At 49.9% G+C, this 25,772-nt stretch overlaps 1 protein-coding gene across 5 annotated transcripts in view; it reads left to right on the forward strand.

Annotated features, from left to right (window-relative positions):
* TRPV4 (transient receptor potential cation channel subfamily V member 4) overlaps positions 1–15,077 on the forward strand; it is a 61,399-nt gene extending 46,322 nt beyond the window's left edge. For 4 of the 5 annotated variants that reach the window (XM_082196076.1, XM_082196075.1, XM_082196078.1 and 1 more), the window contains 7 exons: positions 2,997–3,070; positions 3,588–3,753; positions 5,034–5,100; positions 7,832–8,148; positions 9,033–9,160; positions 13,195–13,316; positions 14,293–15,077. In XM_082196076.1, coding sequence (XP_082052202.1) covers positions 2,997–3,070; positions 3,588–3,753; positions 5,034–5,100; positions 7,832–8,148; positions 9,033–9,160; positions 13,195–13,316; positions 14,293–14,450 — 1,032 coding nt within the window. In that variant the 3' untranslated portion in view covers positions 14,451–15,077. The remainder of the gene's footprint in view (positions 1–2,996; positions 3,071–3,587; positions 3,754–5,033; positions 5,101–7,831; positions 8,149–9,032; positions 9,161–13,194; positions 13,317–14,292) is intronic. The other variant, XR_014213136.1, reaches the window with a different exon arrangement.
* The last annotated feature ends 10,695 nt before the right edge of the window (positions 15,078–25,772 follow it).

Below are 25,772 nucleotides of genomic sequence, written 5' to 3' on the forward strand. Positions count from 1 at the left end.
CTCTCGTGACTTTCCCAGCAGCTTACGCAGTTCCCTCCTTCTTGTCGAGGCAGCTGTGGTATGTGTGCTGCTTGAGTGCGCTGCTATACTCTGTGCACCTCCTCCCTGTCAGATCCTGAGTCGTCGGTGAGGTCTTCGTGGTGGACCCTCGGTTGGGACGGCAGGCTCGGCTGTGCCTCTTGCGTCGACCTCTTGGCAGCTTCCATTGCCAGGGCCTCCTCCAGAGCGACCTGGAACGTTAGGTCCTTCTTAGCGTAGAGGCGTCGTTGCAGCTTCTCATCCTTCAGGCCACTGACGAGGCGGTCACAAAGCATGTTCTCCAGCTCTGAGAAGATGCAGAACTGGGCGGCTTGGCGGAGAGAGGTCACAAATCCAGTTATGGTTTCCCCAGGGGCTTGCCGCTTTGCGTAGAAGGCATTTTGACGAGCCACCACTGAGGGCTGCGGCGAAAAGTGCCCCTTCAGCCGTTCCATTATTGTTTTGTTTTGTTTTTTATAAATTTTTTATTGGTTTTACAATTTTTTTTAAACAATACAAACATATAAAAAGACATACAAACATGTATAATTTCATAACTTTTTTTCATAAACCTCGTTTCTCAGACTCCCCCATACCTCCCCTTCCTGCATCCCAATGTCCAAAATTATTTCAGCAACTTCTAAATAATTTTATCAAACATATGTCTTCCTAATCTTTCCTTCAACCTAACCTTATATCGCTGTAATCCCCCTTTCTTTCTCAAAACCTCGGCATTTTAGCATTCATCAACTTTATAATAGTTCTTAAGATAGATTTTAAATTTCTTCCAGTCTTCTTCCGCCGTCTCTTTCCCCTGGTCGCGGATTCTGCCGGTCATCTCAGCCAGTGTCATATAGTCCATCACTTTCATCTGCCATTCTTCCAGAGTGGGTAGATCTTGTGTCTTCCAATACTTTGCGATGAGTATTCTTGCTGCTGTAGTGGCGTACATAAAAAAGTTTCTGTCTTTCTTTAACACCAATTGGCCGACAATGCCCAAGAGGAAGGCCTCTGGTTTCTTGGGGAAAGTACATTTAAGTACCTTTTTCATTTCATTATATATCATTTCCCAGAAAGCCTTAATCTTCGGGCACGTCCACCAAAGGTGATAAAAGGTACCTTCAGTTTCTTTACATTTCCAACACTTGGTTCCATTATTGTTTTGTATGGAACCGTAGCAGCATCTTCAGGTGCAAGGAGAGCCTGGGCGATTTCAAACGTCTCCTCTCCGCAGACGCTGAAGAATATCACCCTCCTCTTGGCGTCTTCTTCATCGGTGACCCCTTTGGCTTCTAGGAGGAAGGTGAAACGGGAGGCATACACTTCCCAGTCTCCGGATGCTGGGTTGAATGGCGAGAAGCTGCTGTCAGTTGCCATTCTGAGTTCCTTGAGTCCTGGAGCTGAAGCCTGGATACACGGTGCGAGGCAGCGGTGCGGCAGGTGGAGGTGCTGCGGTGCTGTGTGTGGCAGTCAGCTCAGCGGGATCCCATCCTCGTCGCCAGTGAAATATACTCAGAGTCGCAAAGTGATTTCATGCTCTTTATTCCTCTCATAGCGGTGAGGAGGAAGAATGAAAGTCCCCTCAAAATATCTGCTTATATACATTATTTACACAATGGGCTGCACGTGATTGGCTAATTCCGGAATTCTCCTGTAGGCCAATCAGGTTGTGGATTCACTTCTATCTGCAGCATGATTGGGTGGTTCCTGTCGACCAATCATACTGCTGCATTGTTCTAGGACCAATCAGACTGCTGCAGTTTGGATCCTATTCAACTCAGTACATAACAATGACTAAACCGTTTCTGGCGAACCAGAGCAGCGCACGAAAACGCCGTTTACCTTCCCGCTGGAGCGGTACCTATTTATCTACTTGCACTTTGACGTGCTTTCGAACTGCTAGGTTGGCAGGAGCAGGGACCGAGCAACGGGAGCTCACCCCGTCATCACGGGGAATCGAACCACCGATCTTTAGATCGGCAAGTCCTAGGCTCTGTGGTTTAATCCACAGTGCCACACACGTCCCTTGTCACGGTGTGCATAGGATTTATCAAATCACACTCAGTCTTGCGCACCATGCATGCTTCCACTGGGGCACCTGGTTGGCCACTGCAAAGGGGCCTTGCTTGGATCTGAGGATGATAATGTAGCTTTGGTTCTTAACAAAGTTGCAGGACTGAAGGAACAAAGGTTACATCCACACCATGCGTTTAAAGCTCTGTGGTACTACTTTAAACAGTCCTGGTTTACCTGGTGCAACCTTTTTTAAAAAAGGAAAAACAAAGTTAACCTCTTTTGTCTCACTTTGGTGTGATTTTATTGAATACATAAAAAGAAAATTTGCATTTGTCTCTTCCACAAATCTGTCAAAAAATCTGGAATAAGTAACTTGCTTGGTTGAGACATTTCTTGATGTGATAGCGAGCCTTTTATTCTTTCAGTCCTATGTTCATGTTTCTGTGTCTCTGGCGTCTCCTGTGGGCCACATTGCTTGAGCTCTTGTTTCTTAGGATGTTTCTTTCCACTTACTTGTCTGTATCTCATCGCAAACATCCAGATAACCAGCTTTATCTTTTCTTTTTGTGAATATAACATCCCCTGCCAACCTTGGTTTGGGCTGGTTTAACTTTTATGCTTTTGACTCATAAAGTTCCAATTTGGTTTTTGGGTTATATGGTAAAAGTCAACAAAGACACTCCCCCCCCCAAAGCCACCCATTCATGGCTTCCCCCAAAGAATTCTGGGAGCTGTAGTCTGTTAAGGGAGTTGTGAGGAGATCCCAGTTCCCTTCCTAGAGCTACAAATTCAGAGTTCCCTGGGAAGGGAGCTGGGTGGCTAAGCTCAGATGGGTGGAAGTTGCTGTGCAAAATGTCCAGAGGGCCATCAGGTGGACGAAGGCTGGACTAAAAATGCCAAGTTCCTTGAGCAGCTTCTGCCTCTTCTCCATTGTGGACATTTTCTCTTCTCTTCCTCCCCAGATAAAAGACCTCTTCATGAAGAAGTGCCCCGGGGTGAATTCTTTCTTCATTGATGGCTCCTTTCAGTTGCTCTAGTAAGTAAAAGAAAGAAACCAGAGTGCAGCAGAATCAAATTTGCGGCCTGTGTGTGGCCCCCGACAGGTCAACCAGGGGCAAATGTGGCCCTCAGGCCAAAAGGCTAGCCACCCCTGCATTTAAGAGTGTGGGGGCCCCTTTGCCACAAATTCCAGGGCATCTGCTGGGGTGCTTTCTGGCTCCCCCCTCAATTCATTTGGGGGAGGGAGCCAGAAAAGACGTCCAATGCACATTTAAAGCACATGACTTTCCCCAAGGAATCCGGGGGGGGGGGTGTGCTAAGGGGACTGGCAGATTGCAGCTCTGCCAGGGGTTAAACGACTGTTCCCACAATTCTTGCGTGGGAGGGGTAGCATGTGCTTTAAATGTACATTAGATGTGCTTGAAAACTATGGTGTGAATCTGCCCATAGATTTTGGAAGCCCTCCTGGGTGAGGCTACCTGGTGGTTGCAGTGTTGCCCAGCTGCTCCCCACCTGTCCGCCCCTGACTGGGCTTTGATGCTTCTTGCCTCCAGCTTCATCTACTCGGTCCTGGTGTTAGTGGCAGCTGCCCTGTACCTGGCGGGCATTGAGGCCTACCTGGCTGTCATGGTCTTTGCCCTGGTCTTGGGCTGGATGAATGCCCTCTACTTCACCCGCGGCCTCAAGCTGACTGGCACATACAGCATCATGATCCAGAAGGTGAGCCAAAGCAGAGTGCAGTGTCCGGGGCCTGTGAGGACCTTGGGCTGGAGGAGGTCTGGCCGGTCATTTGAAGGTGGGTGAAAAGCTGAAGGGACTATGGGATGCTTGAGGGTTTTGACCAGCAAGGCTGCATTCCTGTGTGCTTATCCTTGCAAAACCAGTTTCTCATGGTTTCTTAGGAACCAGGTTGTGCTAACTTTGTCATCCCTCTAAAAGCTTCAGCAGAGCCCCTGGCAATCTGCTCAGAAGAGTGTGTGGCTGATGGGGTCTTATCTGGGGCAACCGCCTTGCCTTAGTAAACAGAGTCTCAAACAAACTTTATCCTAAGGGCACTGTGAAGCCTTGGTCCCCCCCCCTCACTCTGGGCAGTGCTAAACTCTGCAGCACAGGGGCTGGCATGATCCTCAGAACCTGAAGCTCCCCCAGCATTGCTGGAGAACAAGAGTGGAGCGCCCCCCGCCCTGCGCTTGCTTGGCAGGGGGGACCAAAGAAACCTCTGCACATGCCCTGTGTTCAGATATACAGCTGCTGATTCCTGGAGTTTAAGGACTTGAGGGTCACTCCCTGGTTCGACTGATGGTGTCAAGCATCTGTTTTGGTCCCCAAGTTGTGGAACACTTGTGGAATGTGGGGTGTTGCCACCACCCCTCCAATCATTCAAGATTCGCTCTGGCTCCTTGCTGCAAACATTCCTTCAGATCAGAAGCGGGAACCCTCTTTAGCCCAGGGGCCACTTTCCCTTCTGGACAGCCTCCCAAGGGCCACTTGGCAGTGATGGGTGGGGCTGGAGGCGTGGGCAGAGCAACAAATGCAATTTTTATCTTCCGTTTCTACACATGCTCCCATGCCCCTCTCCCTCCTGGCAAGCAAGAGGCTTGACCAGAGGTCAAAGACACATTCCAGGCAGGCATTTGGGGCCAGTGAAAGGTGTGCCCTGGGGAGGGTTCTGAGGGCCAGTCAGAGAAGCACAGAGGGCCAGATTTTGGCCCCCCAGGGCCTGCCAACATCTCTGGCCATAGCCAAGAGGCAGTTTCCAGGTGTGCTTTACTGCCTCTGCAACAGGTGAGCACATCCCAGTCAGGCAGCAACACGGGGGTGTGAATCAGGGCCGAAGGGAGTGGCACTGAAGGACACATTTGTCCTTGAATTTCCTCACTCTGGCTTCAGACTGTTAGACGACTAATGTGGGGCTCACCCCAGAAGCAGCTGCCTTGAGCCTTTGCCTGCAAACGTTCAGCCTGGTGTGTTGAGTGGCCGCCTTCCCTCTCTGGTTGCAGATCCTGTTCAAGGACCTTTTCCGCTTCCTGCTGGTCTATGTGCTTTTCATGATTGGCTACGCGTCTGGTAAGATGGCTGCCCTTTTCGGAGTGCTGGTTTCTGGGCTCCTTGGTTTTCCTATATTTGAAAATCTGTGTCCTGCTGCTCAGCTGAGCACGCTCCTCACATACCTGCAAAGTTTGAAAGGGGCATCGCCAAGGCTTTTCTTGGGCAGCAACATTCCTTGACACAAATACTGTTGGATTTTGAGGTTTTCAAAAACAGCCTCCAAGGTGTAAAAGATGCTGACTCTGACAAGCTGCTGTATGGCACTTCCAAATGTTTATTAGTGAGACTTGGACATCAAGCAAGCAATTAGCACATAAATTAAAACAAATCAATTACAATTTGGAAACCACAAAACTCAAAACAGCAAATCTAACAAGTCTGGTTAGCAGCAAAACAGAAAGAACATTTCAGTCACCCAACCACATTCCTGAACAGCCAAGTTGCGACTGCTTTTCCTGAATGAACTTACTCACCCAGGCAGATGCTGGTTTGTTTTAAAAATATTTATTTATTGAATAGTTATGAAATACAAATTAAAAATGAACTGAAATGAGACAGATGCAAAGGGTGAGTTACCGATGTTGGAGGTTTGAGACAGCTCAATAACTAGACAACCTTATAACTTCCTTCCTCTGTATTTTATGGAGTTTTGAAATGGAGAGATAACTCAGAATGGCCATCGTCTCGTCCAGTGGTTCCCAAAGAGGGGTCTCCTGCCCACTGGGGGGCTGTGGGATTTCCTAGGGGTGCTAAGATGTCAGTCATGGAGTATCCTCCCCTCCCACGGCAGCCTCAGAGGCAAGAAGAACACACAGTTCGTATTTTATGGTTTTTTATTCAGTCATCTGGTTGCAAGACAGAGGATCCATGTCTCCACGCATAGGAGACGTTGGCTTTTCTGAGTCCCTCTTCTTCCGTCTCCCACAACATCCTGGAAACCTACGGGAAGTCGCAGGAGTCACATCCCCGCATTTTCTGTTCTTGAATGTGGAGGGACTGGCGAGCCCTTGGACCAGGAGGGTCTCCCAGACTCTCCAGGGAGGTCTCTGCTGTCTGCTCTCTAACCCCCCCCCCCATCTTGCAACTAGGGATTTTCTCATTCATCTGTACATCAACCTGTCTCCCTCTCCTCCTGAAACTGCTGGAGACACAGGGTCGAAACGCCCCCCTCCTCCTCCTCCTCCTCTTCTGAGAGGAGCCGATCAGACGAGGCCTCACTTCCCATTCCTCCTGTTCAGTCCGGTCCCTGGCATAAGGGGCAAGCAGGCAGCAGGGGGCGCTGGAGGCGTAAGCTGCCATCACTGCAGCAAGTCCATCAATTTATTGACGTAATTAAACAAAATAGTTTTTAATGGATTTTGAATAAAGGCGCAACTAATTGTTGTGGTTTGGGGTTTTATTTTGTTAATACCTTCCTTGGTGGGTCATGCAACCCGCTATACTGAATAATGCTTTCTATAGGGTAAGGTAGGGGTGCTGGGGGCGAGTTTATGGAATTAAGGGGGGGCCACTGGGATAGAGTATATTGGGGTGGGGGGCAGACTTAGCCTTTACAATTGTATAGTAAACAAACACTTTCCATATTTTCCCAAATGAGTCCTTTTTCTTCTGCACTCTGGTCACCCTCAGGATTGTGTTGCATTGCCACATTTTGGTCGATATTTAAAATCATTTTGGAGAAGCATTTTTAAAAATGGTCCTGTTCAATAGAAGCTATTTTCTGCCCACCTAAAGCTGAGATTTGAATTTTGCATGCTCAATAGAGTGAATTTTCATGCTCAAATTGGTTGAAATTTTTCTGGCGCTCAGTTGGCAGGCAGGTTTAATTCCTATAGATGACAGGCTTGGTATTTTTAAACCTTGTTTCTCTCCCCTCCCAGCTTCTAAATCCAACAATATTTAAAAGTAGAAGCACTGCTGTAAAAAAATATTCAAAGAAGGGACAACACCACTTTGGGTGCCTTCAGACATTGTGAATATTGTGCGAATTTTCCTGAGGTTAGAACTCCTGCCCTGTTTCCTGATTAGCCTTCTGCACGGCATGCCTGTTGCTGTGAACTATGGCTTTGTGACCAATATGTGCTAAATTTCATTCATGCTGGGGGGGCGGGGAGGCCCAACAATCGGCGCCATTTTTGTTTTTTGCTGGAATCAAATAACACATTAGTTTTCTGGAAGTGGCTTTTACATCATGTGAAAGCCCAAATATGAGGCAGAAATTGAGCAGTTAGGAAAACTTCAGGAAAATGGGAGGTGGTGTGGTGCAGTGGTTAGAGTGTTGGGATTGGACCTGGGAGACCAGAGTTTGAATCCCCACTTGGCCATGAAGCTCCCTGGGTGAGTCTCATCCTCACCTACTTCACAGGATTGTTGAGGGAGTTAAAGGAGGAGGAGGAGGAGGAGGAGGAGGAGACCCGTGCAGCCTGAGCTCCTTGGAGAGAAAAAAGGTGGAATATAAATTCAGTGATGAAATGACAATAAGAATAAAATGGACTAAACTGTCCTATGAATGCAGCTTTTGAAGTGTGACTGTATTTGGGACTGTTTAGCCTTGACATCCAGAGGAAGGCGACGTGGTGCCCTCCAGATCATTTAGACTCCAGCTCCCATCAGCCCCAGTCAGCCAATGGCCAGTGCTCAGTGTGCAGCACCCAGAGGGCCCTGGATGGTAGCTCCTGGCCTAGCAGCTCTCCCAGGGAGACTCCCTTGGCTAGTGCAACTGCTCAGTGCCTCCTTGGCTTTCCTGCAGCGCTGGTCTCCCTGCTGAACCCCTGCCCCAGCAGCGAGGCCTGCAACGAGGAGCGCTCCAACTGCACAGCCCCTGCCTACCCTTCCTGCCGGGACAGCAAGACCTTCAGCAATTTCCTCCTGGACCTCTTCAAGCTGACCATCGGAATGGGGGACCTGGAGATGATCGAGAACGCCAAGTACCCTGGGGTCTTTGTCATCCTCCTTGTCACCTACATCATCCTCACCTTCGTCCTTTTGCTGAACATGCTGATTGCCCTCATGGGGGAGACCGTGGGGCAGGTGTCCAAGGAGAGCAAGCAGATCTGGAAGCTGCAGGTAGGCGAGTCGCAGCGGTGGAGTCAGCCGGTGGGCTTGCAAAGGGCCCAGAACACACCTTGATGCTCTGGAATGCAATGTGCTTGTGAATGCAATGCAATTTAACTGTCTTGAGTTCTGAATTCTAAGCTGCTGTAACCCACCCTGGAATCTGCTAGTGAAGAGCAGGTAACAAATGTAATAAATGTAATAAATAGGTTGAAGTTTAATAGCACGGGAATGGGAGGCTTGCATCTCTTCCATTGCTTCTAGACTGAACTCCCGTCCTGCTTGATTGGGGCAGAGAGGACTCCCGCAAGAGGGCCGCCGGTTCCCCATTCAGATCTCAATTAAAGCCTGGACAAAACCCAGTTGTAAGGGAGTGGCTTAGTAAAAGGCAGTGCACTGTCAAAATAATACAAGAAATCACAGTTTTGCAATGCGGGATTCCTTTATCATTTCTTGGAAAAAATTAGTATGATTTGAGAAATTTGGAGCTTTATAGTGTAGGCAAAAGTTGTAGAAGACATTATGGTGGGGATTTGTTGCTGATGTTTGTTTTTTGCTGTTTTCATGAATAGTATGAAATTGAGTTTGAATAAGGTTGATTCCAACAAATGGACTTTCTCGTGTGGTTTGGCTCCATGCTAAGATGACCTCAGCATTGGTAGCATCCAAAAAGGCTGCAGAGGCAATAGATCACTTCCGACAACATAGTTTTGACTTGCTATAATTCAAATACTCAAAAAAATAATTTAAAAAGTTATTTGCATCAAGTGGGTTGCCTGAATTGCCCTTGGCTTAGCCTGAGGGTGTCATCCTGAGATTGACATCTGGATCAGTAGAGCCACTGAAACCCGGTCAGGAGTGGACTCTCATACTTCTCCTGACTTCTCTGCTTGCAGTGGGCGACAACCATTCTGGATATTGAGAGGTTCTTCCCCGTGTTTGTCAGGAAAGCCTTCCGCTCAGGAGAGATGGTCACCGTTGGGAAGTCCTTGGATGGGACGCCGGACCGGAGGTGGTGTTTCAGGTAAGGGTGAGAGTCCCCATGGGAGAGGGAGACGTTGACTAAATGCTTTCCATTTCTGGATTAGGACCTTGAGCCAGAGTTGTCAGTTGGAAATTGTGCGCCAGTCTGGGTGACAAACCAAATTTTGCCCCAAGGAAAACCTCCCCCCACCTGGGGTGTCAGCAGGCATTGCCCATGCCCTTCCAACCATCCATCTCTTCACACCCATGAGGACTAGGCACTTGAGATACTCAGGGAACTGCATCCTGGATTAGGGTTACATTTTCTGTACTCCTACAGGCACACAGATGCACCTAGTGCTATTTTTCTAGAAAAAAGGCACCAGAACTTGTTCTCTTAGAATGGCAATGGTGCCTCCTTGAGAGGTGCCAGAACTGAGTTCTGGTCAGTTCCGGCTGAAAAAAGCCTCGGGTGCACCCATTCTGACACGCACAGCCTTCCTTTTTGCCTCAGCAAATGCTGCGGGTTCTGGACACTTTGCAGAAAGCCTTACATCACAGAGAGAGATCTTTCCAACATTTAGAAGGTGCTCTCCAAAATGGAATCTTTTTTCTTTTTTGTAGTCTGCCCTATCATTTTAAGACCAGGGCAGGCAATGCCTGTTTTAAATTAGACAGCGCTCCCAAACCAGCTGTTTTTTGTCAGTACCCTTCATGGTGCGGAGAGAGCAACGTAGGGATATAGGAGAGCCAGAAGTGGGGGGTGTTTGGGATGGCGTTTGAGTGGTGGGGTGAGGATTTATTTATTAATTTTTTTATAAAAATTTTATTGGTTTTTCACAATTTATATAAACACAAAAGTACACAATACAAACAAACAAACAAACACATAAACAAACATGTATAATTTCAAATCCTTTTTTCTTAAACCTTACTTCACCGACTTCCCCGTACCTCCCCTTTCTGCATGCCAATTTCCAAATTTGTTTCAGCAAATCCTCCCCCTTGATTTTATCTAATTTTCCCTTATTCTTTTCTTTTACTTAATCTTTTACAGCTGTAATCCCCTTTTTTCTATAACCTCAACATTTTAGCATTCATTAATTTTACAATATTTCTTAAGATAAATTTTGAATTTCTTCCAGTCTTCTTCCGCCGTCTCTTTCCCCTGGTCTCGGATTCTGCCAGTCATTTCGGCCAGTCCCATATAGTCTATCACCTTCATCTGCCATTCTTCCAGAGTGGGTAGATCCTGTGTCTTCCAATACTTTGCGATGAGAATTCTTGCTGCTGTTGTAGCGTACATAAAAAAGTCCTGTCTTTCTTTGGCACCAATTGGCCGACAATGCCCAAGAGAAAGGCTTCTGGTTTCTTAGGAAAAGTACATTTAAGTACCTTTTTCATTTCATTATATATCATTTCCCAGAAGGCTTTAATCTTCGGGAACGTCCACCAAAGGTGAAAAAAAGTACCGTATTTTTCGCCCTATAAGACGCACTTTTTCCCTTCCAAAAATGAAGGGGAAATGTGGGTGCGTCTTATGGGGCGAATGCAGGCTTTCGCTGAAGCCTGGAGAGCGAGGGGGGTCGGTACGCACCGACCCCTCTCGCTCTCCAGGCTTCAGGAAGCTATCCGCTAGCTGTGGGAGACCCAGCTCTCCCAGGGCTAGCGGAGAGCTTGCCTGCACCCCGAAGCTTGGGGTGTGCGGAGCTCAGCACGCCCCAAGCTTCTGGTGTAGCGCAGGGGTCCGCTAGCCCTGGGAGAGCCCCGCGGCTCTCCCAGGGCTAGCGGACTGCTTGCGCGCACGCAAAAGCTTGGGGCGCGCTGAGCTCGGCACGCCCCAAGCTTCTGGTGTAGCGCAGGGGTCCGCTAGCCCTGGGAGAGCCCCGCGGCTCTCCCAGGGCTAGCGGACTGCTTGCCGGCACGCAGAAGCTTGGGGTGCGCTGAGCTCCGCACGCCCCAAGCTTCCGGATAAGCGCAGCGCACCTGGGGGGGAAATAAATTCCCCTTTATTTTCCCCCCAAAAAACTAGGTGCGTCTTATGGGCCGGTGCGTCTTATGGGGTGAAAAATACGGTACCTTCAGTTTCTTTACATTTCCAACACTTATTGTCAGGCACATGCAGCTGCTGGGTGACCTTGGGCCAGTCACACTTCTGTGAAGTCTCTCAGCCCCACTCACCTCACAGAGTGTTTGTTGTTGGGGAGGAAGGGAAAGGAGAATGTTAGGCGCTTTGAGACTCCTGAAGGGGAGTGAAGGGGAGTGAAAGGCGGGATATCAAATCCAAACTCTTCTTCTTCTTCTTCAAATGGTAGATTTTTGCTAGCTTGACTGGGGTCATGTACCACCTGTAAATCATTTTCATAATATTCTCTCTTAAGGCATTACATGCCGTAAATTTTATACCGGTGGTCCACAACTGTTCCCAGTCAGCAAACATAATGTTATGACCAATGTCTTGTGCCCACCTAATCATGGCTGATTTAACTGTTTCATCTTGTGTATTCCATTTCAACAGCAAGTTGTACATTCTTGACAAATTTTTAGTATTGGGGTCTAACAGTTCTGTTTCTAATTTTGATTTCTCCACCTGGAAGCCAATTTTCCTGTTTGTAAACCTCCATTATTTGGTAATAATGGAGCCAACCTCGTACTTTAAACTTCAATTTCTCATAACTCTGTAATTTCAGTTTATCTCCCTCTTTTTCCAAAATTTCCCAATATTTTGGCCATTTGGCCTCCATATTGAGCTTTTTCACGGCTTTTGCCTCCATTGGCGACAACCACCTTTGGGTTTTATTTTCCAACAAATCCTTGTATCTAATCCAAACATTATATAATGCTTTCCTGACAATATGATTTTAAAAGCTTTATGAGTTTTAACCTTGTCGTACCATATATATGCATGCCATCCAAATACATTGTTAAAACCTTCCAAATCCAAAATGTCTGTGTTCTCAAGAAGCAGCCAGTCTTTCATCCAGCAGAAAGCTGCTGATTCATAGTACAGTTTTAAGTCCGGCAGGGCAAATCCCCCTCTTGCCTTTGCATCAGTTAAAATTTTAAATTTTATTCTGGGTTTTTTGCCCTGCCAGACAAACTTCGAAATATCTTTCTGCCACCTCTTGAAACAATCCATCTTATCCACAATTTGCAATGTTTGGAATAAGAACAACATTCTCGGCAATACATTCATCTTAATAACAGCAATTCGGCCTAACAAGGAAAGCTTCAAGTTTGACCATATTTCTAGATCTTTTTTTACCTCTGTCCAACATTTCTCATAATTGTCTTTAAATAAATTCACATTCTTAGATGTCATATTAATCCCCAAGTATTTCACCTTCTTTGCCACAGTTAATCCTGTTTCATTCTGGAACCGCTCCCTTTCAGTAACTGTTAAGTTTTTCTCCAATACCTTAGTTTTTTGTTTGTTCAACTTAAAACCTGCGACTTGACCAAATGCTTGAATTAGTTCTAGAACCCTTTTCGTACTAGTGTCTGGCTCTTGTAAAGTAAGTACCAAATCATCTGCAAAGGCCCTCAATTTGTACTGTTTAGCTCCGACCTGAGGATTTAGACCCTGAACCAGGTCTGAATCCTTGAGGGAAGATGGGTCCCAGGCCCTTTCTTGGCACAGGAGGGCAGGGCATTGCCTTCTGCAGAGTCAGATCTCACTGACTGGCTCCCCAGAGTTTCAGAGAGGGAGCCTTTCCCAGGCCTCCCCGGAGATGCTGCTGGAGACTGAACATTCAAGGACGATGTTCGATGTTCTGCCCTGGAGCGACATGCCTTGCCTGCCCGCCCTTATCACATTGATGCCCCACCATTTTCTCCAAGATGCTCAAGGTGGCAGGTGTGGCTCTCCTCCTCCCCATTTTATCCTCACAGCAACCCTGTGGGGTAGGTGACAGTCCCAAGGTCACACTGTGAGTTTTACACTTGAGCAGGGAGTCCTAGTCCAGCACTCTAACCACTCTATAGCACTGTCCAGGTCGGCTAAACCAGGTCTGCTAAACATTTCAGACCGCCCAGGAGTCTCTCTCTCCTGCTCCCCCTGCCAATACCTCAAATGCCGCAATGCTTCCTTCCTAGAGTGGACGAGGTGAACTGGTCTCACTGGAACCAGAACTTGGGCATCATCAATGAGGACCCCGGCAAGAGCGACACCTACCAGTACTATGGCTTTTCCCACACAGTGGGCCGCCTCCGCAGAGGTAGGTGCTGCGGATTGAAGGCGGGGTGGGGGCTGGAAGGGGTCACGGGTGGGGGGGCATTCTGGAAGCAGGCGCTGTCAGCTTGCTCACAGGAGAGTGGGGTGCTTCTAGAGTCTGCACGGAGGAACCTGCATCCGCAAGAGGCAGCCATGGCCCCCCACTTGGGTGACTTCAAAAGAGGACAGGAGGACAAATTCATGGAAGAGGATGAGGCTTCCAGAGGCTGCACTGACTCTGCCGTTGGAGGCAGGAAGGATTCCCGGTGCCAGTTGCTGGAGATGAGGGTTCAAGAGGCTCTGGCAGCTGGATGGGGGGTGTGACCCACTGCTTTGCCATCCTGGAGCCCTGCAGCAGATCTGGGGGGTTGGGAGTTGTAGTTCTAAACACCTGGAAGGCACCAGGTTGGTAGAAACAGCAAAAGTATTGCTGGGGGGAGGAAGAGGTCCAGAGGGGCAGGTGTCCTGCCCCAAATCAGAGGCACTTGGTGCTGGAGGCTGTGCAGAACCCAGGGAGGGGGCTGGGCAGGCTTCTCTTCTCTGCCCAAGTGGAATGGTGGAGGCCAAGCCTCCTTTGTGGGGAACGGCTGAGGGATTGGGGAAGGTTTTGCCTGGAGAAGAGGAGACTGAAAGAAGGACAGGATAGGATAGCTGCCTTCAATCATCTGAAGAGCCGTCACCTGGAAGATGGAGCCCACTTGTCTTCTCCTGCTCCAGAGGATGGGATCCAAACCAATGCACTCAAATGGCAAAGTGGGAGATCCCAACGAAACATTAGGGAGAACTTTCTGACAGTGAGAGCTGTTGGACAGTGGAAGGGACAACCTCGGAGGGGGGAGGACTCTCCTTCCCTGGAGGTCTTTAAGCAGAGGTCGGATGGGGCCATCTGTCATGTATGATCTAGTTGAGATTCCTGCATTGAGGGGATCGGACTAACCCTACAGTGTTATGATTCTGTGATTCTTTTTCTCTCCCTGTAGATCGGTGGTCCACCGTGGTGCCGCGGGTGGTGGAGCTGAACAAGAACTCGCAGCCAGATGAGGTGGTGGTTCCCCTGGACAGCATGCGCTCCCCTGCAGCAAATGAGCACAAGCCCAGCTACCCCCAGAGCTGGAGAAAGGAGGACTCCCACATCTAATGGATGCGCAAGGAGCAGGGGCAGAGGGAGCTGGTCTCTGGACTGGGATCACGAAGCTGTCCAGCCTCTGTGCCACTGCAAGCACTTGGCGGGCACAGCACCGCTTGGACCCCGTGTGGAGGGAGCTTCCTCTTGCTCCTGCACCTTCACGCGAGGGTCCCGCTTGTAGTCTGCAGAATGTGGCCCACCTGCCTCCTCCAGAGCAGCCCACAGGGGGAGGAGCCTTCCCCAGGTTATCAACTTGAGGTGGACAGCAGAGGCACATCTTTATGGGCTTGCTTTTGAACACAAAAAACAGAGTTGTCACAATACAAAATGATGCGCCAGTGGGTGGAAGCTGCAGAGGCTGGTGACTGGGAACATCGTCCTGTGCGGTCAGGCTACGAGCTCCATGGCGCTGACGTTACAGGAGGCCGGGTGGCGACAGTGACTCTTGCGGGGGCTCTTTGAAGTGGCCAGTGACTCCTGGAGTGGCTCCTTGCGTCCAAGCGGGCTCTAAATTCAGGGTTAACTTGCTGTGATGCTGAGCCGGGGCAAATGGCTGCTGCATTTCTTACTCCAAATAGTTTTATTTTGCACAAGGTTTTGTCTGATTATTTATTTAGTAATAAAAGCCAAAGTATGTCAGCTGCCCCTCCTTGTCTTGCCTGGTGGAGAGAGAGGGGTGCAAGGGTGCAACAGGCAGGGAGTCTGCCGGGTCACTGTGAGCAAGTCACACGGCTGCATCTCACCCCATGTTGGGCCCCCTCAGCCCCTTCCCAAGGAGGCCTCTTTCTCCCTCTCAGCTGCTCAGTTTGCACAGAAAACCCCAAGTTTCTTTGTGCCATTTTTTATCCAGAGACACTGTTCTTCCAAATAGATCTGTTTAGTCTGCCCCCCCCCCACGGCTGCTGAGTTTGTGAGCAGCACAACCATGTGGTCCTCTGCTTAGAAATAGTGCAGGGGTTGTGTGTGCCAGGGGTGGGGAGCCTGCGGCCCTCCAGATGTTGTTGGACTCCCAACTCCAATGGTCAGGGATGGTGGACGTTGCAGTCCATCAACATCAGGAGGCCTACAGGCTTCCTCGTCCGCATTCTGGACTTTGGGAGCCTGCCTGGTCAAAAGCTTCTGCTAAAACAACGCAGTTCTGAGGTGGTTGATTCTAGCAAGACCTGCTCCAGCGGATGGGGCGGTGGGGCTCAGCTGCATGCTGCCATTCCCAGAATCAGAATACTAGAATCAGATAATGGTGGAGTTAGAAGGGCCCCAGGAGTCATCTAGTCCAACTCCCTGCAATACAGGACATCACAGCTAAAGAATCCCTGGCAGACGGCCATCAAACATCTGCTTAAAAACCTCCAAGGAGGGAGAGTCCTCCACCTTCCCAGGGAGTCTGTTCCACTCTTGAACAGCTCTTACTCTCCTTAATGCTTAGTCAGAATCTCCTTTCTTGTAAGTGGATTCCATTGGTTTGGATCCTCCTCTCCAGAGCAGGGGAAAACAAGCTTGCACCCCCTTCCACGTGGCAGCCAGGCAGATGGTTGAAGGTGGCCCCCTTCTCCAGGCGGAACATGCCCAACTCCCTCAACCGTTGGCAAAATTATTTGGCAAAACTGTAGTTTTAGTTTTGTCACAGGATTTGCAGGCGGAGGTGCCTCTCCTAGTTCAGCCTGCATAGCAGCTTTAGTTAAAGGGTAGGAAAAAATAACCCCACATCCAAGGGGGGGGGGGCAGTCTGGCATCCGTGGTGTACAGTGAAGTTTTAAAATCACATCTAGGGCAGAAGAAGAGATTACCCTTAGCAGTTCACACCAAAGCCTCTGCATTGCTATGGAGCAGGGGGTTTTGCTGCCTATTAGAATGGTTAATAAATGTTGCTTAATAATATATTAACCATTGAAATAAATACTTGAGTGATAGCTCACAGCCTTGGACAGGAGCACACTCTGAGCCACAAGGGGGCAGTGCAGCCCCGGGTACAGTCTCTGCTGGGATCCATTTAAAGAGAGAGCAGTTCTGCTGGCACTTCCTCAGCTTGTGGCAGGCAGGCATCCAACAGGTATGGCATTCCCATGACTGCTTGGAGCTGACACCTGTCAAAGCAGGGCTAGGGAGTCAAGCCGTGGGCTTTGGACTGCCTCTCCCATTGCCCCCCTGTCTGGGGCTTCAGTCCCAACGACATTTGGAGGGGCCACGGGTTCCCCACCCCTGCCAGGGAAGAGAGATAGTCCCTCTGAGCAAGTGCAGAGTGCCTTTCCCAACCAGCAAGCAGCTTTCTTTGAGAGTTGCTGTAGGGCAGCACTGGGTGCATTTCCATCACAAGCACAGAAGTGCCATTCTGCAGAAAGGAATCCCACCACAGTGCTTCACCTGTCAGCTCCCCCATAAGCCCCCCCTCGCGCCCCCTGGGTTTGTGTCCTGATGGTTTGGCAATGGGGGAGGAAGAGGAGTGAGACAGACGTGGGGATCCGAGGGCTGAGGAGGCAGCATCTTAAGCCAACAAAAGTCAATTACTGCTGGGGGTCACAATGGCGCTTTGTCACGTTGAAGCATGACAGGCGCCTGGGCGATGATGGAGCGCAGCATAAATCGCCCGCGTCAGGGGAGTCTGCCGGCAATGGACTAAGCAAGTGATGTGAAATTGCAGAGTAAATATTCCAAGGAAGGCTCCCTCCCTCCCTCCCTCCCTCTCTCCTCGGTAAGCACTTGACTAGCCCAAAGCGCAGTAGAGGAAAACTCTGAATTGCATCTTTACAGCTCCAGCGTTAATCTCATTTTTGACACTGATGAGGATTTTCTCAGTTGCTCTCTTAAAGGAGACCTGGGAAGAGGCGGACAGCCTGCTTCTAACAAGGCTTGATGTGTGGGAACACGTGTTGATTTCTGAAGGGAGCGCTGGCTCTTGGAAGAGTCCTAAAGCAGAGAGCTATCTGGGGCTGAACAGCTTGGCCTGCTGAACAATGCAGTGAGACGCAAAAGGTTGCACATTATTCCACCAGCCAAACTGCTGCAATAAAGATAAATACATAGGTGATGCATTAGTACAGTATTGGACACATGTGAGCAACACCCCCCACCCCAGCAGCTGAGCAGCCCCTTTTACCACCCTGCACTCAGAATCCTGAAAATGTAAAATAAAACTGCCTCAGGGGGCACCTGAGATTAGAATCCTAGAATTGGAAGGGAGCTCAGATTCCATTGGTTTGGATCCTCTCCTCCAGAGCAGGGGAAAACAAGCTTGCACCCCCTTCCATGTGGCAGCCATGCAGATGGTTGAAGGTGGCCCCCTTCTCCAGGCGGAACATGCCCAACTCCCTCAACCGTTGGCAAAATTATTTGGCAAAACTGTAGTTTCCGTTTTTAGTTTCCGTCCATTCTGCTGCAACGCAGGAACAGATTGCAGGGGATTCATTAACAAGCCTGATTGTCTCTCCTGGAATTTGATGGCCTCTGCAGCTACTGCTTCTGCTGCCCAAACAAGTTGCCTCCAGTTTGGTCATGCGTGGCCTAATTGCCCAGTAACTGAGAACACTGGGGCTTCCAGGGGACGCGAAGCAGGTCTTCCTTCGTCCCCAACCCAGGCAGGGCTCAAGCATCTGTCCCAAGCAGGCCTCAGCCCAACAATCACTTGGGGGAAAGAGCAAGACATGGGGAAACGATGTATTTGATTTCTAGGATAGAGAGATGCCAGGGAGATTTATTGCCCGCAGTCACAAGTGCCCAGAGCGCCAATGCAACAGGTCCCTCCTGCCAATGAAGGCCACGGACCAGATCGTTTTGCCAAGAGAAGCTTTTCTCCCTCGTCACACTGGACCTTGAGGACGTCCAACGAAAGCGAATGTTGGAAGCCTGAGGACAGAGGAAAGAAAGGACTTCGTCATGTTCCCCATCGAGAAGGGCGGAAGAGGACTGGACCAGTTCCCAGAGGAGAGGGCTATTGATGACTCCTAGCCAGGAAGCAGGAGGCACCTGGGGGGGCCACTGCGGGGACCGGAGGCTGGACGACATGCCCCCCCGCCTCATCCAGCAGCCTCTTCTTGTAAAAGTTGAGAGAAAGGGGGGTGAAGAGCGCAGGGAGCAGCTTGGTTTCTGGAGCTGCTTTTCATTTTTCAAGAAATGGATTCTCCAGCATTCATTGCAAGACAATAAAAACAGCTGACAATAAGCGCTGCAGTAATGAACGCTTCAGGAGCGGAGGTAATTGTTCAATTAAGATTAACACATTACCAAAGTCCCATATTCTCTCCCCGCCCCCCCAGCTCTTTATTCTCCTATTGTAATTTAAGAACGTCAAGAAGGGATTTAAAAGCCCCTCCTGTCAATGCAACACACAATCGTTTTTATTATCATCGGATCCCCTCATTTCCCCTCCCCTGGCATAACAAATCGAGGCAGGCTGATGGGGGGAGGCAGGAACATCCCAGGGAAGAAAGGGGTGCTTAACGCAGGAGCCAAAGACAGAGAGAGAGAAGGGGGGGGGCAGAGAAGTTGCTGCCGTCCACATTCTCACTTCTGCAAAACTCTGAAGGGGAAGGGTGGGGGTCCTCCCCTGATTTTGCTTCCCCAACTTAAATTGGGGCTGCCGTGTTAAATTGATTCATTGGCTCCACTGATGCACACAACTTTTTTACAAAAAGCCCCCCCCCCCCATAAAATGGTCAGATTTGTTTCTTTGTTTTTAAGTGTTTTTTATAAGAACCATCTCTCTCTTAGGCTTAAAACCAGCTTAAAACACAACTAGGTCGTTCTTTTTCTCAATCGAAACCAGTTTTGGGGAAAAGGCATTGAAATGCAGCCATTTCATAGGCAACAAAAGGATGGACACCAGATAGATATGAATCGGGGCCAACATTGTGTGTCCACCCCTTTCCAAGCCAACGGATGCGGAGTAAACGGGAGTGTGCACATAGCCTTAGAGTAAAATCCAAAAAAGTACTTTTTTGCTTCAGAACTGTTGGCTTACTCATGCGTAGATTTACGCAGATGTAGATTAGTCAGTCAACTGAAACTCCTAATTAAGGGACTTGGGCCCCAGCTGCAACCTCTGTTTAACGCAGTATCATACCACTTTAATCAGAAACAAGGAATCCCAGGCACTGTAGTTTGTTCAGGGGGCTGAGTTGTGAGGCGGCACCCCCTCCCCTCCCCCCTCCCAGAGCTACAATTCCCAGAGTTCTCTAGGGGAAGATGGCATGTTCAGCCAATTTGAAAATTGTAACTCTGCAAGGGGAATAAGCTACTGTGACTGCTTTAAAGGTGTGGGGCAGATGCGGCCCAAGTCCCTTAATTAGGAGTTTCAGTTGACTTGGGGGGGCGGCAAGATTTATTTACTGGAGCAACAGCCTTAACCCTTGCAATGCTTTTGCACTGGGGAGCCCACGGTGTGTGTGTGTGTGTGTGTGTGTGTGTGTGTGTGTGTGTGAAGAGCACCTGCTGTGTCAGGTTGTGAGATAAAGCCTTCATGGGACACGAGTCTGAGCCTCTAAGAGCCTGTGAAAACAGGTCTGGGGGCTCAATGTAGTGAACCCTGATGCCTAGGAAATGCCACAAAGCCTCTGGGACTGCAGTGGGGGTTTATTTTGGCCAGTTCTGGCCAGTTGCTGGGATTTGTGGTAGGTGAAAGGTGTTGCCCTGGGGACGTTTCCTGGGCCTCAGGCCTGGCTCCCCTCCCCCTTGGCCGGGGCCAAGCGCGGCTCCCGGGAGGAGGTCACAAAGCACATTCCAAGCCACAGTCAATATGATGTCTATTGCCCCAAAGCCACAAAAATGGCGCTGCATTAACAGTCCTGGGTAATAAACAAGTATCGACATCTTCTATCGTCAATGCAGGAGTCACCTGACCTTTGCAGCCCATGCTAAATTGACACACAGCAAAAGCCAACACCCCCACCCCACCCCCCAGCAGGAGAGAGAGCAAGGGGACGGGAGACTTTAAGGGGAATATAGAAGAGTGGTTTTTTTAACGCAGGCTCTGCTTGTTATGAGAAAGTACTTGAATACTGAAGGATGACATCACCCCATGGATTGAAAGCACTGCGATGAGACTTTAAACGCCACGGCTTCCGTCAAGGAATTCTGGAAGCTGAGAATTATTAGGGGGCGCCTGTTCTCCTCCCAGAGTTACAATTCCCAGGGTGGTCTAACAATAAATTCCTCTTCCAAGGGAACGCTGGGAATTGTAGCTCTTTGAAGGTAACAGGCACCTCCGAATGGCTCTCAGCACCCTTAACAAACTACAGCTCCCAGGTTTCTTTGGGAGAAGTCGTGCCTGTCTAAAATAGTATCATAGCGCTTCAGATACATGGCCTAATGCACAAGATCACGCGATGTTGCCTTAAACCAAGTCAACCCATCTTCCCCCACCTGGCAAGCCACCCACGTTTTGGATTACAACTCCCCCCCCCTTGAAACCCCCAATTCAAAAGACCTGCAGCCACCAGCCAGCCCTGACAGACCTGCTCACCCCAAACAAAGGAGGAGTCAGAGACAGCATGCGGTTGAGCAAATGCCAAGCACAGCGGCAAATTTATTTTTAGATAAATTTGAAGGTTAATTTTGGAAACGAACATTCAATCAAAGTGAGAGATGAACGGAGGCTCCCCCCTCCCCGTTTAAATTATTTTCTGAGCTGTGCAGTTTTACAGTAGCTGCCTCCTGAGACCTGCTTTATCAGATGCTTCCCTTGAAATTATTTTTATCCTCCTGACTGTATTTTGATCAGGCCAGGTCTGCAGGGGGAAAATGCTGCGATCCTCTGACACGTCATAAAGCCTCGCAACTCTTGGCTTGGCAAGAGAGAGTTGGATGCTTGGGAGATAAATGACAAATGTCCCCCAGATACGTCAGCCTTCTGGGCTACTTCCTGCTGAGTGTATTTTGGAGCCTCGACGCAGCTTCCGCCTGCCTTGACACCATCAACACTTCTGCTTATTTTGCTGAGTAAGTTTCTAAACCCCTGGAGGTTTCTAAACAGAGGCTGGGTGGCCACCTGCCAGGGATTCTTTAGCATTGTGATTCCTGCATTGCAGGGGGCTGGACTAGATGACCCTTGGTAGTCCCTTCCAACTTTACGATTCTGTTAATCCTCTCCGGGAGGGAATGTGGGTGTTTTGTCCCTCAGTGGCACTGAGTGTTGTGCCCCTCACCAATGCCCCTCCGCTGGCCCTTGCAGCTTGCGACCCCCTCCCCTTAGACCTCCTCCCAGTCTCCCTGATGGAGAAACTGCCATGGCGTGGCTCTGCTCCTTGTCAGCGCAGGAGGCAGCCTGGCCTGCTTGGCGTTGGTGCCAGCAAAGGCAGGCAGCGGGTGGCAGAGCTCAGTGGCCAATGGGGGGGAAAGCGAGATGTGCCTTCCAGTTTCCAAAGGAGGGAACTTTTTACACACAGCTGGCAAACTCACATGCATTTTCCAGAGCTGTGCCACATGTCGGGAGCTGCTCTGAGGATTCTCATTGGTTGCTCCCCACTTCAAAGGGGCAGATTAATGGAGGAAGAGACTCTGAGATGAAACAGTCAGCTGGGGCTGGGGACTGGGGAGAGATCAAAGAGAATTGACATTAGACACGTGGGCAGAGGGAGTCAAGTCAGCCCAAGCTCAGGGGCTCCTCTGGCACCCAGCTCCTTCCAGGCACCCTGGCTGCAATATCCGGCCATACCTTTCAGGCCAGGGATGCATTTGGATGGGGCTGCTGTGTCGAAAGCGCTTGTAGCCCTGACCTGGCAGGAACCAGGCTGCCCTTCCCACTGCCAACCAGGCTGGAATGGCGCGTCTGGCAGAGCCCTGTGAAGTCCCCTGCTGACTTTCCACCTGTTACTGCAAAGATAAGGCCAAACAATTTTGATTTTTGGTTAAAATAAATATACCTAATAGGAGTCTCAGGAGTTGACCCATGGGCCCATCTAGCGCAATATTGTCCAGACTGAGTGGAGCAGCTCTCCAGGGCTTCCAGCCACTCCCAGCCCTCCCTGGAGATGCCAGCGGGGATTGAAAGTGGGGCCTTCTGCAGGCCAAGCCGGTGCTCTGCTGCTGAGCTACAGCCCTCCCTGCAAACCAGGGAACAGCAGCCGTGTTCCTGATGCAGAGCCGCGGCCAGTGGGGGCACAATCCTCACCCCGCCCCCACCAGAGCAGGCCAGCAGCTCTGCAAAGTTCAAAGGAGTCTGCAAAGCCAGCTTGCTTAAGGCTTTCCTGCCAGTAACTCTCCTAATGCAGGTAATGAGATTTCTGCGTATGCAATGCAGCCTAAAGGCCTCAGCTCTGGCAGGGGAGTCGAGTCCCATCTGTGGGGCCAAGGGCAAGGAGGGAGGGCAGCCACCCCACCCACTGCCTTTGCCCCTGGGTGTGCCAGAGGAGAGCACCAGCACAGACACACCAGACGCACTTCTCCACTGGCAACGGACAAGCATTTGCCTTGGGTTGGCTGGCTGGCAAGCGGAAGAGGTAGGGCGAGTTTCAGGGCTTGGGCTGAAATGCCCCCTGAGCACCAGGCACCTAAGCGGGGTGACGTTAGTTTAACAGGATTTGCAGCATAATGTGCTTAGGAAGGAGGGCATGTGTGCGCAGCTCGGGGGAATAAATAACCCATTTTGACGGCTGTCGAATGTCATCAGAAAGCTGCCTGGAAAGGTGGGGAAGGAGGCCAAGGCAGCAGTGGTGGGAGAGGCAGAAAGCAGAGGGCATCTCACCCGCTCTGCTGAAAGACCAGCTTCATCCAGGCCCGGAGCTGCCTCCATAACAAGTCCACAAGCAGGACCCAAGCACAACGGGGCACACAGGTATTCAGAGGAGGGCAGCATGTTTTGCATCATCAAAACATTGGGGGTTTTAGAACATGTGAATTTGCGTAAAATTTGCATATGGCAATTTACATGCCTCCTTTTCTTCAGGGTTCATTATTGGGCTGGACAGCCCTTCAAATGCAGGGCTGGCCTCTGATGGCCTTTCAAAAAAGAGGAGCGTCACCTGCAGAGGAGGCCCCAGCAGTCAGTGTGCGGCTGGACAAGGCAAGGGGAAGTGAATGTTTGGGTGCATCTTAGGATGAGTGCCAAAGTGGAACCCAGCCCACAATGACATGCCTCCCAACATTCCTCAGGTAAAAATAGGGACATTGCTCACCCCCCCCCCCGCAACTGACCCTCCTCGCCCCCCCCATTTTCGCCCCCCCGGCATTTCCTATCAGAAGAAGGGCGAGTGTCACCACCACGACACCAATGGGACACAGCACACCTGCTCTCCGCCATCCTGAGAAAACACCTTAATTCTGGTTTTATGTTATCCTTTGATAGATTAGCAAAACTAAAAACACTCCAATAAATGCATTTTATAAAGGGATAAGATTAGATGTGGATGCACAAAGCTTTTTTCTTTTTAAAAAACCAAGCCTCCTTGCTCTCCGCTGTTCTTCCTGTCCAGGGCAGCCCTGCCCTCTGCCTGGACCTCACATCCTGCAGGGCTGGGCCTTGGCAGCGGCAGCCTCCTCCTCCTCGCTTGCTCTCCATTGGCTGCTATCAGCTGCCCAAGGAAGGCGGCTGGCCAGGGCGACTGTGGAGAGGCACCAGGATGCTCCCCTGCAGCCCCACCGCTGAGGACCAGCTCACCCTCCGTGGCACTGGCAGGGGAAACAGGGACATTCCAGGATCAATTCAGAATCTGGGATGGCTTCTGTAATTGCTGGACTGTCCCTGCGAAATAGGGAGACTTGGAGGCTATGCAATAAAGTTGGTTAAGGTGCCACAGCAGAACTCTGCTGCTTTTGCTGCGCGGGACCAGTGCTCTCCCCCTTCTGGAAGTTGTTAGCATGCAAACAAGTTGCTCAGCCTGTTCCTTTGATTGCTAGCCCTGTGCATGACCAGTGCCATTCAAAAAGGTACCCAAAGGTTGGGTTTTTGTTTGATTATTTTTATTTTATTTTATTGCATTTACACCCTACCTTTTCCTCCAAGTAGCTCAAGGTGGCCCATGTGGCTCCCCCGCCCCATCTCATTTAATCCCAACAACCCTGTGCAGCAAGTCAGGGTGATAGGCAGTGAGTGGCACGCAAGGTCACCCAGGGAGCTTCATGGCCAAGGGAGGATTTGAACCCTGGTCCCTGCCAGGTTCTAGCCTGACACTACTAACCACTACACTACACTGGCTCATGTGCTTGCGAACTGTGGCGAGGAGACCGGGGAGCAGGAAAGCGAGGCTAATCTGTGCAGGGGGGGAGATTCTGCTCTTGTAGATTAATTAACGTAAAAGCCCAAGGCTAAGACCTTGTACATGCAGCATTAACCTGGATCCAGACAGGCCTGCTCTCCTTCCTTCCTTCCCTCCCTCCCTCCCTCCTTCATTCTTTAGTTTTTCTTGCCAGAAGGATGAAATGCAGTGCCTGGCAGAATTTATAGGGTCAGAGGACAGCTTCATCATACCTGGGTTGCCTCTTCTAGGAGATTCATTACAGGCCTATTCTCCCGTCCCCAGGGCCCCCTCCAGAAGTGAGACCCAAGGCAGCAAAGGAACTGACCCAGCTCAGAGGCTGATCCCACAGTAAATCAGATGTCATTCTGCAAATGTAACTGGAGAAAAGTGTTCTCCGTCTTCTTTTCTGTAGGATCAGAAAAGCCCAGTCTTTCCACTGCAGGGACAGACCTGCTTTCCTGCTTGAGAAAGAGAAAAAGCCTTTCATTCGCAGAGCTGGGCTGGCTGAACCCTTAAGAGTCCAGAGCCTTAGAGACTTGCTGCTGCTTCCTCCTGTCTCAGAACCAGGTAAACATCACCTGTTTCTATCAGCCACAGAAGGAAGGGCCCCTTGCAAAATCCCTTTTCTCTTAGTGTGACAGGTGGGTGTACTGAGCCTGTTCCTTTCTTGGTTTGCACCATGCAGCTTCACCGGAAGAGAGCATTTTCTTGCACCCTGTGGAGTCAATAGGGGATAGTGCTTTGCTTGCAGCCTGCTGACTGGAGGAACGGTGTAATTCTGCTGCCTGTATGAGGCAAAATTGGAAGCCCATCCTCTGCCCTTGGCCATCTGTTGGGAAGCTGTGGGAAGAAGCATTTAGCAAGACAGGGCGGGGGGGGGAGCACATTGCTAGCACCAGATAGTGTTCAGAAATGTATGTATAAGGATGTATAAGTTATTCTTCAACAAATTAAATAATGAAATAATGGGAGCAACGTGACACCAGGATGCTGATGTTGAGGCACAGCTTTGCTTGTCCATAACATCTGAATCAGGAGAGGCTGTAAAATTTTCCTATTCCTCTGATGCAGACTGTTAAGAATACATTCCCCACAAGGTCTACTGAAGTTTGCTTTTAACTTCTTTTGGTTTTCAACTTCTTTTTAACTTTATGTGATTTTATTGTTT

This window comes from Podarcis vaucheri (assembly GCF_965113315.1).
Source record: "Podarcis vaucheri genome assembly, chromosome: 13".
Taxonomy (NCBI): Eukaryota; Metazoa; Chordata; class Lepidosauria; order Squamata; family Lacertidae; genus Podarcis; species Podarcis vaucheri.